Genomic DNA, 18,095 nt, shown 5'->3' on the forward strand with positions numbered 1-18,095 from the left:
CAAACCCTTTATCTGATACATTGTTTGCAAATATCTTCTCCCATTCCGTTGGTTGCCTTTTAGTTTTGCTGTTTCTTTTGCTGTGCAGAAGATTTTTATTTTGATGAGGTCCCGATAGTTCATTTTTGCTTTTGTTTCCCTTGCCTCCGGAGACGTGTTGAGTAAGAAGTTGCCAAGATCAAAGGTTTTTGCCTGCTTTCTCCTCGAGGATTTTGGTGGCTTCCTGTCTTACATTGAGGTCTTTCATCCATTTTGAGTTTATTTTTGTGTATGGTGTAAGAAGGGTCCAGGTTCATTCTTCTGCATGTCGCTGTCCAGTTTTCCCAGCACTGCTTGCTGAAGAGACTGTCTTTATTCTATTGGGTATTCTTTCCTGCTTTGTCAAAGATTAGTTGACCATACGTTTGTGGGTCAATTTCTGGGTTCTCTATTCTGTTCCATTGATCTGAGTGTCTGTTCTTGTGCCAGTACCATACTGTCTTGATGGTTACAGCTTTGTAGTACAGCTTGAAGTCTGGGACTGTGATGCCTCCCTGCTTTGGTTTTCTTTTTCAAGATTGCTTTGGCTATTTGGGGTCTTTTCTGGTTCCATACAAATTGTAGAATTGTTTTTCTAGCTCTGTGAAGAATGCTGGTGTCATTTTGATAGGGATTGCATTGAATGTGTAGATTGCTTGGGGCGCCTGGGTGGCTCAGTTGGTTAAGTGGCCGACTTCGGCTCAGGTCATGATCTCTCAGACCGTGAGTTCGAGCCCCACGTCGGGTGGGCTCTGTGCTGACAGCTCAGAGCCTGGAGCCTGTTTCAGATTCTGTGTCTCCCTCTTTCTGACCCTCCCTCATTCATGCTCTGTCTCTGTCTCAAAAATAAATAAATGCTAAAAAAAAAAAAAAATTAAAAAAAAAAAAAAAAAAGAATGTGTAGATTGCTTTGGGTAGTATTGACATTTTAACAATATTTATTCTTCCTATCCAGGAGCATGGAATATTTTTCTTGTGTGTGTGTGTGTGTGTGTGTGTGTGTGTGTGTGTGTGTGTGTCTTCAACTTCTTTCATAAGCTTTCTATAGTTTTCAGTGTATAGATTTTTCACCTATTTGGTTAGATTTATTCCTAGGTATTTTATGGTTTTTATTGCAATTGTAAACGGGATCGATTCCTTGATTTCTCTATTGCTTCATTGTTGGTGTATAGGAATGCAACCAATTTCTGTGCATTGATTTTATATCCTGCAACTTTGCTGAATTCATGGATCAGTTCTAGCAGTTTTTTGGTGGAATCTTTTGGGTTTTCCATATAGAGTATCATGTCATCTGTGAAGAGTGAAAGTTTGACCTCCTCCTGGCTGATTTGGATGCCTTTTAGTTCTTTGTGTTGCCTGACTGCAGAGTTACGGTAAGACTTCCAATACTATGTTGAATAACAGTGGCAAGAGTGGACATCCCTGTCTTGCTCCTGATGTTAGGGGGAAAGCTCTCAGTTTTTCCCCATTGAGAATATTAGTGTTGGGTCTTTTGTACATGGCTTTTATTTATTTATTTATTTATTTTTTTAAATTTTTTTTTATTTTTTTTTTTAAATTTTTGAGATAGAGAGAGACAGAGCATGAGCAGGGGAGGGGCAGAGAGAGGGGGAGATACAGAATCTGAAGCGGGCTCCAGGCTCTGAGCTGTCAGCACAGAGCCTGACACGGGGCTTGAACTCACGGAGCATGAGATCATGACCTGAGCTGAAGTCGGACGCTCAACCAACTGGGCCACCCAGGCACCCCTGTACATGGCTTTTAATGATCTCAAGGTATGATCCTTCTATCCCTACTTTCTTGAGGGTTTTTATCAAGAAAGGATGCTGTATTTTGTCAAATGCTTTCTCTGCATCTATTGAGAGGATCATATGGTTCTTGTCCTTTCTTTTATTGATGTGATGAATCACGTTAATTGTTCTGAGGATATTGAACCAACCCTGTATCCCAGGTATAAATCCCACTTGGTCATGGTAAATAATTTTTTTAATGTATTGTTGGATCCAGTTGGCTAATATCTTGTTGAGGATTTTTGCATCCATGTTCATCAGGGAAACTGGTCTATAGTTCCCCTTTTTAGGGGGGGGGTCTCTGTCTGGTTTTGGAATCAAGGTAATGCTGGCTTCACAGAAAGAGTTTGGAAGTTTCCTTCCATTTCCATTTTTTGGAACAGCTTCAAGAGACTAGGTGTTAACTCTTCCTTACATGTTCAGTAGAATTCCCTGGAAAGCCATCTGGCCCTGGACTCTTGTTTTTTTGGGAGATTTTTTGATTACTAATTCGATTTCTTTACTGGTTAAGGGTCTGTTCAAATTTTCTATTTCTTCCTGTTTCAGTTTTGGTAGTGTATATGTTTCTAGGAATCTGTCCATTTCTTCTAGATCACCCATTTTATAGGCATATAATTGCTCATAATATCATTTTTATTTCTGAAGATTAAAAAAAATTTTTTTATTAAGTATTTATTTTTGACAGAGATAGAGTGTAAGCATGAGCTGGGTAGGGGCAGAGAGAAGGGGACACAGAATCCGAAGCAGGCTCCAGGCTCCAAGCTGTCAGCACAGAGCCTGACGCAGGGCTCGAAATCACGAACGATGAGATCATGACCAAAGTCGGACGCTTAACTGACTGAGCCACCCAGGCACCCCTATTTCTGAAGATTTTTTTTTTAAATGTTCATCTATTTTTGAGAGAGAGAGAGAGAGAGAAACAGCAGGGGAAGGGCGGCAGAGAGAGAGGGAGACACAGAATCGGAAGCAGGCTCCAGGCTCTGAGCTGTCCGCACAGAGCCCAATGCAGGGCTCAAACTCATGAACCACGAGATCATGGCTTGAGCCAAAGTCAGATGCTTAACTGACTGAGGCACCCAGGCACCCCAGTCACTCTTCATTTATAAACAGGGATGATACCTGCTGGTGTACCTCATAGAACCACTAAGATCAAGAGATTCAATGAACAGGAAGAAGGTCTGAGAACAGGAACCATGACTATTGAAAGTTATTATTCAAAGATAGTAGGTTTGGTTGAGTGTGTGCATAGACAGGAAAAAGTAACCTGACCAAGAAAGCCCGCTGGTCTTGAGTATGGGAGTTAAATGCAGCAGAAAGCACTGCTGTCTATGCCAGGGATTGGGGGAGAGTGGGCAATCTCCCTGAATCCCAGCTTCCCCACAGGGACCTCCCTGTTTGTTCTATTTTGAAGGTCAGAAGATGCAAGTACCATATGCGGCAGGAAACTATCAATAGGTGGGAGATGCCCAGGCAGTGTGTTTCAAACACTGGCTCTGGAGTCTGACCCGAGCATGACTTCTAGCCGAGTTGAACAGTAATGTGACACTGGCAAGTGCTACTCTATTCCTTCTCCTCAAAAGAAAGATGAGAGTCTCTCATATGGAATCACTGAGGAACGAATGAGAACAAAGATAACAATGCTCAAAATACTGCCTGGCATACAATAAGCACTCAACAAATATTAACTAATTTCTGAGATTTCTATGGGTTTATCCAGTTACTGGGTCAATGCACCATTTCCAGGACCTTCCACTAGGGGGTGGACAGGCACAGAAAGTAGTAGTGAAAGTGGGTGATTCTGATGTTTGTCTCAGGCCCTGTTACTCTACAATGAAGGAGGTCAAAGTTGTTGTCTAAAAGATTATTTGAGGACCAAGAACCTTTGGTCATTTCAGCCATTCAACCAGAAATATTACGATATACCTGATAGTGAGCTGGGGAAGGAGAAGCAGAGGCTTGGGGTTAATGGCGGGCGGGGGGGCGGTGTCCAAAAACACATTTTCTGGTGAATTGGGAAAAGATGGGTCAGAGGAAATTTTGCCAAGTAAAGTTCCAAAACAGCTGAGAACTCTCAAAGCAAGTGACAGTGTGGAATATAAAACCTATAAAAGCTCTAGAAGGGTATCTACCTAACCCCAACTGTGGTCCTGTATCAAATGCAAGAACCACCAAAGCCAAGATGTTCCTTAATCCAGACTACCCCATGGCAGGATGGGAAATGCGTTACATTCTCCTACACACACAGAAAAGGAAGGGGAGGTGAGAAAATGTTGGAGTCGGAAGGGACCAATTCTGTGATTCTATATATGTGGTGGGTTTAGCCTGAGGAAGGCAATTAGCCAGGTGACTTACACAGCTGGCCAAGAAGCCACATGTCCCGTCTCTCCTGCCTTGAGCTCTTACAATATAAAGCACAATAATCTATAAACATCTGTGCCCCATCCCTGCGCCCTCCCCACCCAATACCAAGCTCTGTGTGTCTAACAACTTTGTAAGACCCTCCTGAGGATGAGGGGCAGGGAAAGAAGAGCACAACTACAACACTGGTTCTCAGGTCTCTATGCTAAGAAGCCTGGGCTTTGAGTGGGTCTTGGTGCCGGCTCCAAAAGGGTAGAGTTGATGCTCCATCTCACCTTAAACGCTCAATGCTAACGGCTCTAAGTCATATGGCAGAATTTGTTTTCTTCTACATTTTGGGAGAGGTGAAAAGAAAGCAAGTCAACTTAAAACAGGTTTTCTTCTCTGCAAAGGCTTGTGTGTAGTTAAGGGTAGTAATCAAGTGAGACAAAGGGATTCCAATACGCTATTCCCCAGACAAGCCTGAAACCAGGGAAGGTTACTGCAATTCTTGAATACAAATTTGAGGACAGTGGTTGGCAGAGGATACTTTGAGGCTGCTTTGGGAAGGAGTGTAGATCCGAAGTCAGCACCCAAGATAAAGCTGCCTATTTGCCTTTCTTCACAAATGGCTCACCCTTGATACTCCATCTCTGGGTAAAGCTGTTTGAGTACACGAAGGAACTTAGAAGCAAGGTCAGCGAGCTACTCTGTCATGCTTCTAAGTAAACTCCCTTATCCAGTTGTGTCCCTGGAACCCCAGAAGCAATCAAAATGCAGTTAGCATGCAGATTTCAGTGGCCAGGGAACACAGACAACTTTATCACCCAAATATCATTTATTGAGAGAAAGATGGGGAGGAAAGCTGGTACAGCATAGCATAGCTTGCCTATTGGGTCAGGCAGCTACAGGAGGAAGACTGTTAGTTTTAGCTTGTCATTACAGGAATTGGAATCGTTGGCCAAATCCCAGAATTCATCAGGCTCTGGGTCTTATTCTCCTTCAAAGAAATGAAGTCAAGAGGCTAGACCACTTTTAACTTCTGAAGATGATCTCCCCGAGCAGGGTTCAGCAAACTACTGCCTGTGGGCCAAAATATAAAATATAGCTGCTGTGTTTTTGTAAAAAGTTTCATCAGGACACAGCCACACTCATTTGTTTACGTGTTGTCTATAGCTGCCTTTGCCCTGCAACAGTAGATGCAACAGGGACCCCAAAGCCTAAAATAATTTGCTTATCTGGCCCTTTACGGAAGAAGTTTACCAACCCCTGCCATAAAGGATTTGGGTAAAGTGCTGAAGCACCTTTTCTATTAAAGGGTAAGCCTAAGCCTCAGTGATTTCCCCTTTTGCTCTGAAAGGAAGGTCTATCCCAAATTTAGGGCCATTTTTATACTTGAAGACACTGTACATGGTAATGAGCTAGGAATAGAATCTTTTCCTTGCACATCATTGTAGTGCAGGGACAGAAGCCAGGAAACTGGGAAGATATGAGGCCTAACGCTCCAATTCCAGCCAGTTTAAGACAGGAATCTGGGGCACCTGGCTAGCTCAGTCAGTGGACCATGTGACCCTTGATCTCCTAGATCTTAGGGTCATGAGTTCAAGCCCCACGTTGGGCACAATTTACTTTATTAGATTGCTTTTTTTTTTAGTTCTCAAAAGGTCAATCTTTTGGGCAAGTTTATTAGCAGGAGTATACCCAGAGAGACTGAGAAAGCTAGCTCCCTATCCCTTCTGTAGGTGAAAGCTTCTTTACTTGTAAACTGAGGTCACTGGCTCAGCAGACAGCAAAGTCAAAGGGAGCTGTTTCCATAGTAGAGAATGCTCAGAGTCCAAAATAACAGAAAAGGGTCAATAGTTTATTTCTAAGATACAGTAAGTAATCAAGACTGTGAGTTTTCATTCAATTCCTCATGGGGGTTCAAAGTGAAACACCTTTGAAAGGTGATATATATACATATCCCTGTAAAACCCCTTACGGCTTTGGTGCTCAACAGATAGCAGCAACAATTACAATTAAGATGACAGACACTGGGGAAATCTAGTATTTAAGAGGATCTCTCTGATTATAAAAGCGTTCACATTGTGGACAAGTTTTGTAGCTGCTTTCTTGCTGTCTGTGAAGAATATCTTGGAAGTACCAAAGTTCACAGTCAACATACCCCTGATGTTCCCCTGGGATTACTCAAATGTAGGGACAAAATAAGGATTACTTCCTACTCCAGGATCCAGATTACTTACATTTCTGAAGTCCAGTGTTCATCTGCGTGTGAGGAAGAAGCTGAAAGGACAGGTCACCTGGCCCTGGTAGACAGGCTAGCATGGCAGACTGGCATCAACACAACATGAGGCAGTCACTCACACTGCAATGAACACAAAAACAAGGTCATGGAATACAAGGCAACTCACTCAAGGAAGATACCAGGGACATTGGATATGAGTAGCAGAGGCCCAAGTTTAGATAGATAAGCAATTTAATTAGCAGGATGTTGGTTGAAAATATATCTACAGCAACAATTTGCCCCTGTTACTATGGCTAAAATTCTGTTTCAGTCAGCACAGATACATGGGCCACGAGGGGAAATAAAACCTGGAAATACCTAACCACACAAATAACTGGAGAATAAGGTGTACTGGTAAAGTCTTTTACGGTTCATAAGCTTTACATGGACTCTTGGCATTTGCATTTCCTGTAGATGGCCTCTCCCTGCTGCTTTTGGATAGGCCCATGGGGTTGCTAGCTAGATACAGGACATTCTAGCTCTCCTCTGTGTCCCAGCTCCTAAGGCAGGAGCAGAAAGGCTAGGGCAGATTCTAACGGAGGTGAAAGGAAAAATGACTTCTCCCTGAAAATAGAACAGGGTTCCTGAAGAGAGCTGGCCCTAATAGGGCCTGGCTCAGTCTATTTACAGGCCTGGTTGGGGCAGGGGCAGTCAGACATTTCCAGAGGCAGTACAGTATACAAGTTGCAGAGACACCCAAAGTCCAACTGGCTATGGCAGAAATCTGAGCTTACTTTTATTAGGAAGAAGGGGCAAAGCATCCTAGGAGACACTTAACTACTGTTAAAGCAAATTCTGTTTGTAAGTTTCTGAGGATTTACCTTTCCTATTGTCTACCACACAATTAGTCTCCCTGGACCCCAGAAAAGAAAAAAAATTTACATTGTTCCCAGAGTAAATCAGTGAGGTGGCAGGCTGCCGGCAACCCTCTCTAGGCAGGTAATCCTGACGTTATGTCAAGACGGCATGGTTTCATCTGTGGTGTCTACCAACAAGACCTGCCCAAGAGAGTAGACCTGATGTGGCCTTCTGTAGGGAAGAGCAATGCAAGCTCCCTGTGTACCAAGGACCAAGCTTTTTCAAATAAATATCTTATGCTAGAATACATGAAATTCCTTTCCCAAGCTGCAAAACCCAGAAATCAAGGTGGCTATGTTAAAGCTTTAATCCCAACAAAAGCGGAGTGGGGGGAAAGCTCAAGTGTAAAACAAAGACCGCAAACCCTCTTTCTTTCTCTCTGAAGGGCCCTCTCAGCTATGTGAAACTACCTGTCATGAGGAGTATCTGAGAGCTCCAGCTTGCAAGGCCAGGTAGCTAAAAAGACACTTTGTAAAAGGGGCTGCTCAAACTGTGTCTAAGATAGCAACTGCGGAAAGAACTGAAGATCGAACGCTTCAATGAGAATAGAGCTGTCCAAGAGTTCTGGCACAGATTCAGCCTTTTCAGGTCTCTGGTGGGTGGGATAACAGAATGTACACAGGGTGCCAACTGCAGCGCCTCAAGGAATAAAAAGGCTTCTGTTGGGGTCGAATGACTGAGGTACAGTTTACAATCCCTTCTCTTGTGAATGCTGTTCTCTGTTTAATAACCTCTCCCCTATGGCCCTAATGTAGGAGAAGGCAAAATCCAAGGAAAGGAAGGGAATTAACAAATACTGGAGCCTAATATTATGAAATGGGCTGTATGAGGGGCTTTAGTGATGTTTTCTCAATTAGGTCTCCCAGGCTTTCCTGGAAACAGGTGGTAATTCCACTTGTCACCTGTCATCTCATCATCTCTCACTTGGATTACTACAGTAGCCTTCTAAATGGTTTCTCTGTTCCACCCTTGCCCCTATCACCCAATCTACTCTCCACACAGCAGCCAGAGTAATTTATTTTTTTAATTAGAAACCTTATCAACTCAAAAATCTCCAATGATTTCCCATAGAATAAAATTCAAAATCCTACCAGGTCCATAAGGCCTTCCATGATCTGTTACTACTCCTTCTCTGACCTCATCTTCTAACCTCCCCTGCCCCTCTTTCTTTCTGATTCCACTTTCAGCCACAGTGGTCTCCTTGCAGCTCCTCCAATGAGCCAAGCACACTTCCACCTCCATGCCTTGTACTCCATCTGGACAGCAGCAGTACTGTGATGACAGAGCTACAGAGGACACATTCACTAAGCTGTCCTGCAGACACACTCTTACCCTGTACTTTCTGGAAAGAACCAATCTAGCATGATCACCGCAATCTCTGACATACCTACTAAATCTTGATGCCTACAACCAGGAAGAGATGAATGGGGGGGAGGGGGGCTGTGGATCCTAAGAGTTGACCATAACATATTGCACCTCAAACCACAACTCTGGATTTCCAATAGGAAGAACAGGAGATAATTAAACCAGCTAAATTGCTAAACTGCAGCAAAGACACATTAATGGATTTACTGATAGTGAACAAAGGAGCAAAAATAATAGGTGAATTCTGTAAAGACTCGAGAGTCAGGGCACCTGGCTGGTTCAGTCAGTGGAGCATGTGGCTCTTGATCTCAGGGTTGTGAGTTCAGGCTCCACGTTGGGTATAGAGATTACTTTTAAAAAAAGAAAAAAAGACCCTAGGAAATCAATTTTTCGTTTGGGCAGGAGGGGGTGAAGGAAGAAGAAGATACCAGAGCTTGGGGCCCTCCATGATGACGTCCCCAACGAGAACCACCCAGCAACTCGAGAAAACTCATTATCGAGGCTGCTAAGAGTACAGCCCTAATTTGCGACCCTTTAAGAGTTCAAGGTTCTATCTGCCATCCCTTCCAAAAGACTGCTCTCTGTACTAAGGAGGTCTTCAAGCCCCTTGACCAGTTTTCACTTAAGAATCAGATTCTGGGGCGCCTGGGTGGCTCAGTCGGTTAAGCGTCCGACTTCGGCTCAGGTCACGATCTCACAGTCTGTGAGTTCGAGCCCCGCGCCGGGCTCTGGGCTGATGGCTCAGAGCCTGGAGCCTGCTTCCGATTCTGTGTCTCCCTCTCTCTCTGCCCCTCCCCCATTCATGCTCTGTCTCTCTCTGTCTCAAAAATAAATAAAAACGTTAAAAAAAAAAAAAAAAGAATCAGATTCTGCTACGTCAGGGAAGGCAGGGAATGTGGCAAAATCATGAAAGTTGTGATGAAACAGGACGGAAACAATTCCCTTCCACAACCCATTCTAGAAAGAAGGGATGTGCAGTATAAAGTACTTCTCTGGAAGCTGGCAGCTGGGCACAGGCCTTTTCTTTTAAAACTTCACACTACCCACATATTCTGATTACCACCTGGCTTTTTCTAAAAAGCAAATCCCAATATAAGTTTACCGTTGACACTTCCAGAAGCCCAAGGAGAGCCAGAAATCAACGCTAGCACTACCTCCTGAAGAGGCCTCAAAATTCAAGTTCTGACTTCTAAACAGAATCAAGTAGTAATCTAGAGCTCAGGCCAAATGAGCTGCACACATTACAGAGAAAGTAAAAAAGATCTCCTTGGCAAAGCCTCTCTGTGCGCTCTCAGCCAGCGTTCCCACTGCCAGCTGGCCTGCTCCCTAAGCAGGGCGACTATGGTATCACAGTAAGCCCAGAAAGGTGTTCAAACTCTCCTGGGGCATTCGCACCAGTGCTAGCATTTCCAGACTATCTCTAATTGAGGAACAAAACCCTTGTGCCCACTGGGAAAACTCAAAAGTACTTTCATCTGCCCTCCCACCCACCCCCACCCCCACCCCAGTCAGAAGGCTGCCAGCAGTTACATTAGAGTTGTGATGCCACACTCTGCTTTCCTGGGTGGCATCTGATAAAGGACTACCTCTACCTTAGGGCAGGTCTGCGCAGGTAAGAAAACCTCAGCTGGGTTTGTGCTACTTGTCCCTGTTTATGCTTAAGACCACTGAAAGGTAGGGATAGGAGGAGAGAAGATAAAGTGCTGGAAAAAGGATTTATTTTTACTCAGAGGGCTCTGGGGTGAGGTGAAGTGGTCTACAGCCATCACTTCCAGCCCAGTTTCAACACCCACAATCCACTGCCTCCCACTACACTTCTTTGCCAATTCTCTCTCCTGCTTTCCCTTCCCTGCAACCCCCCCCCCCCCCCCCGCCAACCTTCAAAAAGAACCCTCCCCCCTCAAAAAAAAAAAGTTGACTAGCCCAGTAGAAACTGATTCACACTGTAGTTCAAAAATTTGAATCTGCCATTGTGGTCTTGAGAGAGAGCAGGCGTGAAGCAGGAGCGGGGGTTGGGGGCGGGGGGTGGTGGAGGAGAGAATCCTAAGCAGGCTCCACACTGTCAGCAAAGAGCCTGATGTGGGGCTCAATCTCACACACGTTGAATTATGACCTGAGCCAAAATCAAGAGTCAGACACTTAACCAACACAGCCCCCCAGGTACCCCCCAAGTATATGCATCTTTAGAGAATATGATACTGAGAAACTGCATTAATAGTCCTTAGTATCTCTAATTAAAGCCTTCTCATCCAAGAGCTAAAGGCTTATCTAAAAAGACTACTTATTGGGGCACCTGGGTGGCTCAGGCAGTTAAGCATCAGACTCGAGCCCATAGTTGTCCTGAGATAGAGCTGGGCATGGAGCCTGCTTAAGATTCTCTCTCTCCTTCTCTCTGTGACCCTCCCCCACTCACCTGCATGTGTGTGTGCTCCCCCTCAAATCAATCAAAAAAATAAAAAGACTACTTTTTGGTAATGGGGAAAAACATTTTATCCTACTGCTCCCTGTTCCTTTACTCCTGGGGTCCAAGAAATTAGGCTAAAACCTAACGGAAACGCCAAACTACTGCTCTGGGGGATCAACAGGGCAAAAGACAGCAAAAATTACATGTTTATCAAGTCAGACTGCAAAATCAGTCATCTTTATGGTCTGTTACAATAAAACAATCTATTCAACAGGTAACTTTGTCCAGATTTAACTGTGAACTTCTGCTGAATTCTACTTTTCACTAATTACCCAACCTGAATAAAGTTCAGCCACTGCTCAAAGGCATCTTTCTTCTCTATTTTTAACCCATCAGCGAGTTAAAATTCACTTGGAATCGTGACCTCACAACTCTAGGAGGGGTGTGGGGGGATGGTGAATGTTCAATCTGGGTTGTTTTTTTTTTTTTAACACTTACACTTTTATTTTTTATTTTTATTTTAAGTTTATTTTGAGAGAGCACACATGCGCATGAGTCAGGGTAGAGAGAGAAGGAGAATCCCAAGCAGGCTTTGCACTGTCAGCACAAGCCCGATGTGGGCCTCGAACTCACAAACTACAAGATCATGACCTGAGCAGAAATCAACTGAGCCACCTAGGTGTCCCTGGACTTTTAAAAAATTATTTGTTTTTTTAAAAGTAATCTCTACAACCAGTGCAGGGCTCTCAGGATCCCAAGATCAAGAGTCACATGCCCCAGGGACTGAGTCGGCCAGGAGCCCCAGGGCTTATTTTTTCAAGTCACCCCCACTTAGGAAACACGACTCCTACTAACTACCCCTCAGAACCTGCCACACAAAGTCATCTTCCTGTCCTGGGTCCCACTCCATCCTAGTCCAAAAGGTACTTTCTCTACCAGTGCTTTCTTCAGCAAGGATGCTCTTTCCTGGATCCTCTTATTATTTAACTCATCCATGACCCAGTGCTTTCTCTTGAATGTGTTATTCAGGTACTGGGAAAGTATTCTCCCTGGGCATTCTAACCTTACAACTTAGGTGTGTGTGAGCTTCCTAACACCAGAACCTGTCTTTTATTTATCCTTCTAAGTTAGAGAGTCAGGAACCAGATTATCACATAACAGATCTTGAATAAATATCACTGGCTCACATTCCTGAAGATAGCATATACTTTAATCTCACGCTCTGGAAATTATCTGAATTTGCATCCTTGAATCATATAGATAATACGAGTGCTGACAAGTGCCTGTGCCTGTGCGTGTACAGGTACCTTCACTCTGTGAGAGAACAGAGGGGATTAAAAATGCCTGGGCAGCTCTTTCCACCTCCAGCAGCCATGGTGAGAGGAGCTGATGCTGCGTCCGCCTACCTGCAACAGATGGTCCTGCAGAAGTGCTCCAGCTTCCTGATCAAAAGGAACAAGCAAACATACAGCACTGAACTCAATATCCCGAAGGCTCACAACTCCTGCTACAACCGGTGAGTTCACCACAAGACTTTGGGCATGGAGCCGGTGGCTGACGGTAGAGGTTAGTGGTGGTCGTGAGGCCGAGACCCCACCAGTGAAAACCCCGCATCTCCTAGGACTGGACCACCATTAACAAGAATGTCCAGGGCAGCCTCTGCAGCATCAGGCACATGATCCTTAAGAACAAGCACTGCCCAGATCTGTGCACGACTGCCATCCGCAGAGCCAGTGCCATCCTCTGCAGCCAGAAGCCCGAGATGGTGAAGAGGAAGCTGGCCGCCCACCAAGAGCTCCTGAGCACCTGTGTCCCACCTCCAAAGCCATAAAGATATCAACCACCAAAAAAAAGGGGGGGGCCTGGGCACTTGAAACAAAAAGCCCAGCTACTACTTTTATCTATATACTCTATTGAAAAAGTATCACTTGATTTCTGTGCTTTAATCTCCATCAAGTAGAAATCAGTGTTCCTAAAAATGTGAAAATGCAGGCTGTGTTTATTGTAGGCAGTGAAATCAGAACTTGTAACTTTTCATTATGGTATGTAATAGGTTTGAGTTTCCAAAGGCCTATCAAGGATGAATCACTTAAGATGAACCATCTTAGACTGACTCTGCATTTAACCACATTCATAACTGCAAGCAGAGCTGTCAGAGCGGGTAGAATTTCACTCACAAGTACCTGAGACTGTGCCTAGCAAGACAATGAAAACAAGAAACCACTTCCTTGAGATAAGACACAAATATTGGATTTTTACCTTTTATAATTTTCTGTAGAAACTGGTTCTGAATCAGAAAGTTTCTTTTTTTTTTTTTAATTTTTTTTTCAACGTTTTTTATTTATTGTTGGGACAGAGAGAGACAGAGCACGAACTGGGGAGGGGCAGAGAGAGAGGGAGACACAGAATCGGAAACAGGCTCCAGGCTCCGAGCCATCAGCCCAGAGCCCGACGCGGGGCTCGAACTCACGGACCGCGAGATCGTGACCTGGCCGAAGTCGGACGCTTAACCGACTGCGCCACCCAGGCGCCCCAGAAAGTTTCAAATTATTATTCAGATGAGATGTAATTCAGCAAATATGTTACAATTTGTGGCAATTTTTAATCTTCAAAGCCCAAGTCTCATACAAGTCCATGAAAAGCTGCCCAGTGACAGAGAAACAATGATCTCACATCTAGATGGAAAAACTGAGGCAAAAGACCCAAACTATTTTTTTAAAAGGGAAATCTGTTGGAGTGCCTGGGTGGCTCAGTGGGTTGAACGCCACTTTGTAAATTTTTTTTTTTAATGTTTATTTACTTTTGACAGAGAGAAACACAGAATATGAGCAGCAGAAGGGTAGAGAGGGAGGGAGACACAGAATTCGAACCAGGCTCCAGGCTCTGAGCTGTCAGCACAGAGCCCGATGTGGGGCTTGAACTCACAAACTATGAGATCATGACGTGAGCAGAAGTCAGATGCTCAACCGACTGAGCCACCCAGGCACCCCAAATGTCTGACTCTTGATACCGGCTCAGATCATGATCTTGCAGTCCTGGGATCAAGTCTCATGTTGGGTTCTGCGTTGAGCATGGAGCCTGCTTAAGATTCTCTCTCTCCCTCTGCCCCTCCTCTGCACACTCTCAAAATAAACTTAAAAAAGAAAAAAAAAATGTTTAAAGGGAATCTGTTGAAAAGGTATCAAAGTTGGGTGCAATTTTAAGTCTTAGGGTGTCTAGAAAGACCTTTAATAGGCCCTGATTGAGCCCAAAACAAGTCAGACCGCAGACAGGTATGATAAAAATAAAAAAGGCGGTTCCCCAGTTAGCTTCTGTAAACTTAGAGAGCCAACCAGCCACAACACAGAAAAAGAATTTTAAGAATTTAGCAGGCTGTTAAAAACTTTTGGCAATCATGTGTTTACAGAACAGCTAAACAAGTTGCTTATTCATGCCCTTTCTCGTCTCGCTAGATTTCTCTAGTGACCCAGAATCACCTCACCAGAGAGCAGGCCCTCTAGCCCAGTCTATAGTCCAACTTTCAAGTCTGAAGGGGGACAGGAATTGAAGAGGCTTAAGGGAAGACACTTGGCTGGCTCCATTCTGGGTATGTAACTACAAGGTGTTATTCTGAAACAAGTCTAGGTGAGAGCGTTTGAATCCACGTGTGCCTATGTTTCCTAACCCTGGTACAGAGGTGTCTTTCTTTTCTGGGTCTAAGTGCCTCATCAAAGCTCACTACTGGGTTTAGAAATTTCAAGACACATTTATATCAATATTTTCGCTATGTGGGGCACCTGGTGGCTCAGTCAGTTAAGCATCTGACTCCTGATTTTGGCTCAGGTCATGAACTCATGGTTTCTGAGTTCAAGCCCCGAATCGAGCTCTCTGCTCCCATTGTGGAACCTGCTTGGGATTCTCTCTCTCCTCGTTCTCTGCCCCTCTCCCTACTCTCTGTCTCTAAAAATAAATAAATAAACATTTAAAAAATTTTTGCTATGTAATAACATTGATTTACAATACTTAAGAGGGTAGTTTATCAAAACTGCAAAGAATAGCTTAAATGAAATTTTGAACAGGTGTTGAAGAGTTATGAATAGAAGCAGTGAAAAAGACATGATCCACAGCAACATATGAATCCATGTAAGGGGAGTGAAGACATGGCTCCCACCAAAATTGTGTGGAGAAACATAAGCAACTACAAATATAAAGACAGTGCACCTAGGTGGCTCAGTCGCTTGAGCGTCAGACTTCGGCTCGGGTCATGATCTCACAGTTCGTGAGTTTGAGCCCTGTCTCCAGCTGTGCGCTGATAGCTCAGAGCCTGAAGCCTGCTTTGGATCCTTGGTCTTCTCCTCTCTCTCTGCCCCTCCCTCGCTGGTGCTTGGTCTCTCTCTCTCTCTCAAAAACAAACATTAAAAAAAATTTTTAAGAAACAGTACAACTATCTAATAATTCAAGAAATGTAAATTAAATGGAATGAGATTTTATTTTTTGCTTATAAAATGGCAAAATGTTTGGAAAAAACCTAAAACTCACAGAGTCAAGGATATAGCGATGAGTCACTAAAATGACATGTTTAAACTGATAGATACATTATTTCTGGAAATTAGCATAAACAGTTTTTAATTTTCTAATTTTTTTTTAATTTTGAGAGAGAGCGAACGAGAGCGAGCACACAAATAGGGGAGGGGAAGGGAGAAGGTGAGAGAGACAGAATCCAAAGCAGGATCTCACTATAGTGAGAGACAGAATCCAAAGCCCCAATGTGGGGCTCAAATTCATGAACCTCCAGATCATGACCTGAGCTGAAATTAAGAGTTTGATGCTTAACCAACTGAGACATCCAGGTGCCTCAGCACAGTTTCTTAAATATTCATATTCCTTTTTTTTTTTTAATTTTTTTTTTTTAACATTTATTTATTTTTGAGACAGATAGAGACAGAGCATGAGCAGGGGAGGGTCAGAGAGGGAGACTCAGAATCCGAAACAGGCTCCAGGCTCTGAGCTGTCAGCCCAGAGCCCGATGCGGGGCTCGAACTCACGGACCGCGAGATCATGACCTGAGCCGAAGTTGGATGCCCAACCGACTGAGCCACCCAGGCGGCCCAAAATATTCATATTCTTTGATACAGTAACCATACTTCTAAAATCTAACTTAAGGAACTGGGGCATCTGGCTCAGTCAGTAAAGCATGTGACTCAATCTTGGGGTCTTGAGTTCATGCCCCATGTTGGGCATGGAGCCTGCTTAAAAACAAAAACGAGACAAAAATAAAAATAAAAGCTAACCTAAGGAACAGTCAGAGATGCAAACAAAAATTTACATACGATTCTCTTCACTCTAGTGTTCCAGTAAAAACTGGAAACAAATCTAAATGTCTAAAAGTAGGAGTGCCCGGTGGCTCAGTTGGTTAGGCTTCTGACTCTTGATTCAGCTCAGGTTATGATCTCATGGTTTGTGGGATTGAGCCCTGCATAGGGCTCTGTGCCCGTAGTGCGGATTCTCTGTCCCTCTCTCTCTGCATCTCCCCCACTCGCTCTGTTTGTCAAATAAACTTTGAAAAAAAAATTTTAAATGTCTAAAAGGAAATAGCTACATAAATTATGGGATATTCATCTAATGAAGTTAGCATGAGCTTCCCAATTTAAAGAAAAATTTCTTTAATGTTTATTCATTTCTGAGAGAAAGAGAGAGAGCGTGCACACATGTACTCAAACGAGTGGGGGAGGGGCAAGGAGAAAGGGAGACACAGAATGTAAAGCAGACTCCAGGCTCTGAGCTGTCAGCACAGAGCCCTACATGGGGCTCGAACTCATGAAGCATGAGATCATGACCTGAGCTGAAGTCAGACACTTAACCAACTGAGTCACCCAGGGGCCCCATAGCCTCCCAATTAAAAAAAAAAAAAAAGGTTTATTTATTTTTGAGAAAGAGAGAGCACTTGCAGGGGAGGGGCAGAGAGAGGGTGACACAGAATCCAAAGCACGCTCCAGGCTCTAAGCTGGCAGCACACAGCCTGAGGCAGAGCTCCAACTCACAAATTGTGAGATCATAACCTGAGCTGAAGTCAGACACTTAACCGACTGAACCTCAGAAGCCCCCCAATTTTTAAAAAATGTTTATTTTTATATTTATTTTTCAGAGAGAGAGAGCAGGGGAGGGGCAGAGAAGCAGTGGGGGGGGGGGGGGGGGGGGGGGGGGGACAGAGAATCCGAAGTGGGCTCCATGCTGACAGCAGAGAGCCCAATGCAGGGTTTGAACCCGCAAACCATGAGATCATGACCTGAGCCGTAGTCGGATGCTTAACCCACTGAGCCACCCAGTCATCCCTGTGACCAGTCTTTTTTTTTTTTTTTTAAAAACAATGAATTAGGGGCACGTGGGTGGCTCAGTCGGTTAAGCATCTGACTACAGCTCAGGTCATGATCTCACGGTTTGTAGGTTCAAGCCCTGCATCGGGCTCTGTGCTGACAGCTCAGAGCCTGGAGCCTGCTTCACATTCTGTGTGTCTCCCCACCCCTCCCACCTTGTGCACACTCTCTCTCTCAAAAATAAACATTAACAAAAAAAATTTTTTTTTAATTAAAAAATTCACAGTCAAAAATGCTTATTGTTTCATGATTCTCGTTTCAATTATATGTGTATATTTATTGGGAGTGCAATCCCTATTGTGAACACAGACAAAAATGTTTGAAAAACATGGCACTATGCCATAGCTGCCTCTCATGTCAGTATTTACTGACCACCTATCATATCCCTCTTCTTACACTATCATATACAACAAAAACATATAATTCTAAGCCACGGTTTTGCTTAAGTGTGAATGTCATTATTGACTTTCCTATGGATTTGGGGAATTGCCTGTCCCAGATCAGCACTTCACTAGAACTCTAGTATACGTTGGCTAGCCTAACACTTAGCAATCATTTCTTAGTGAAAAATCCTTTCAAGGTGAACTATAAAGCCAGCAACTATAACCAAGGTAAGAATGAGCTGGGCATAAAGGCAAGAAAGACTTTATGTTCAACTTGTCAGATTTTTTTTTTTTTTCAGGGAA

At 43.8% G+C, this 18,095-nt stretch overlaps 1 protein-coding gene and 1 pseudogene across 3 annotated transcripts in view; one reads left to right on the top strand and one right to left on the bottom strand.

Annotated features, from left to right (window-relative positions):
• FAM222B (family with sequence similarity 222 member B) overlaps nt 1–18,095 on the bottom strand; it is a 76,762-nt gene that overhangs the window by 7,270 nt on the left and 51,397 nt on the right. For 2 of the 3 annotated variants that reach the window (XM_049636679.1, XM_049636680.1), the window contains exon 2: nt 6,389–6,510. In XM_049636679.1, the coding sequence (XP_049492636.1) occupies nt 6,389–6,470 (82 nt within the window). In that variant the 5' untranslated portion in view covers nt 6,471–6,510. Of the gene's footprint in view, nt 1–1,773; nt 5,229–6,388; nt 6,511–18,095 lie in introns of those variants that run through there. The other variant, XR_007459180.1, reaches the window with a different exon arrangement.
• LOC125926143 (60S ribosomal protein L28-like) lies at nt 12,430–13,072 on the top strand (annotated as a pseudogene).

This window comes from Panthera uncia, chromosome E1 (genome assembly GCF_023721935.1).
Source record: "Panthera uncia isolate 11264 chromosome E1, Puncia_PCG_1.0, whole genome shotgun sequence".
NCBI lineage: Eukaryota > Metazoa > Chordata > Mammalia > Carnivora > Felidae > Panthera > Panthera uncia.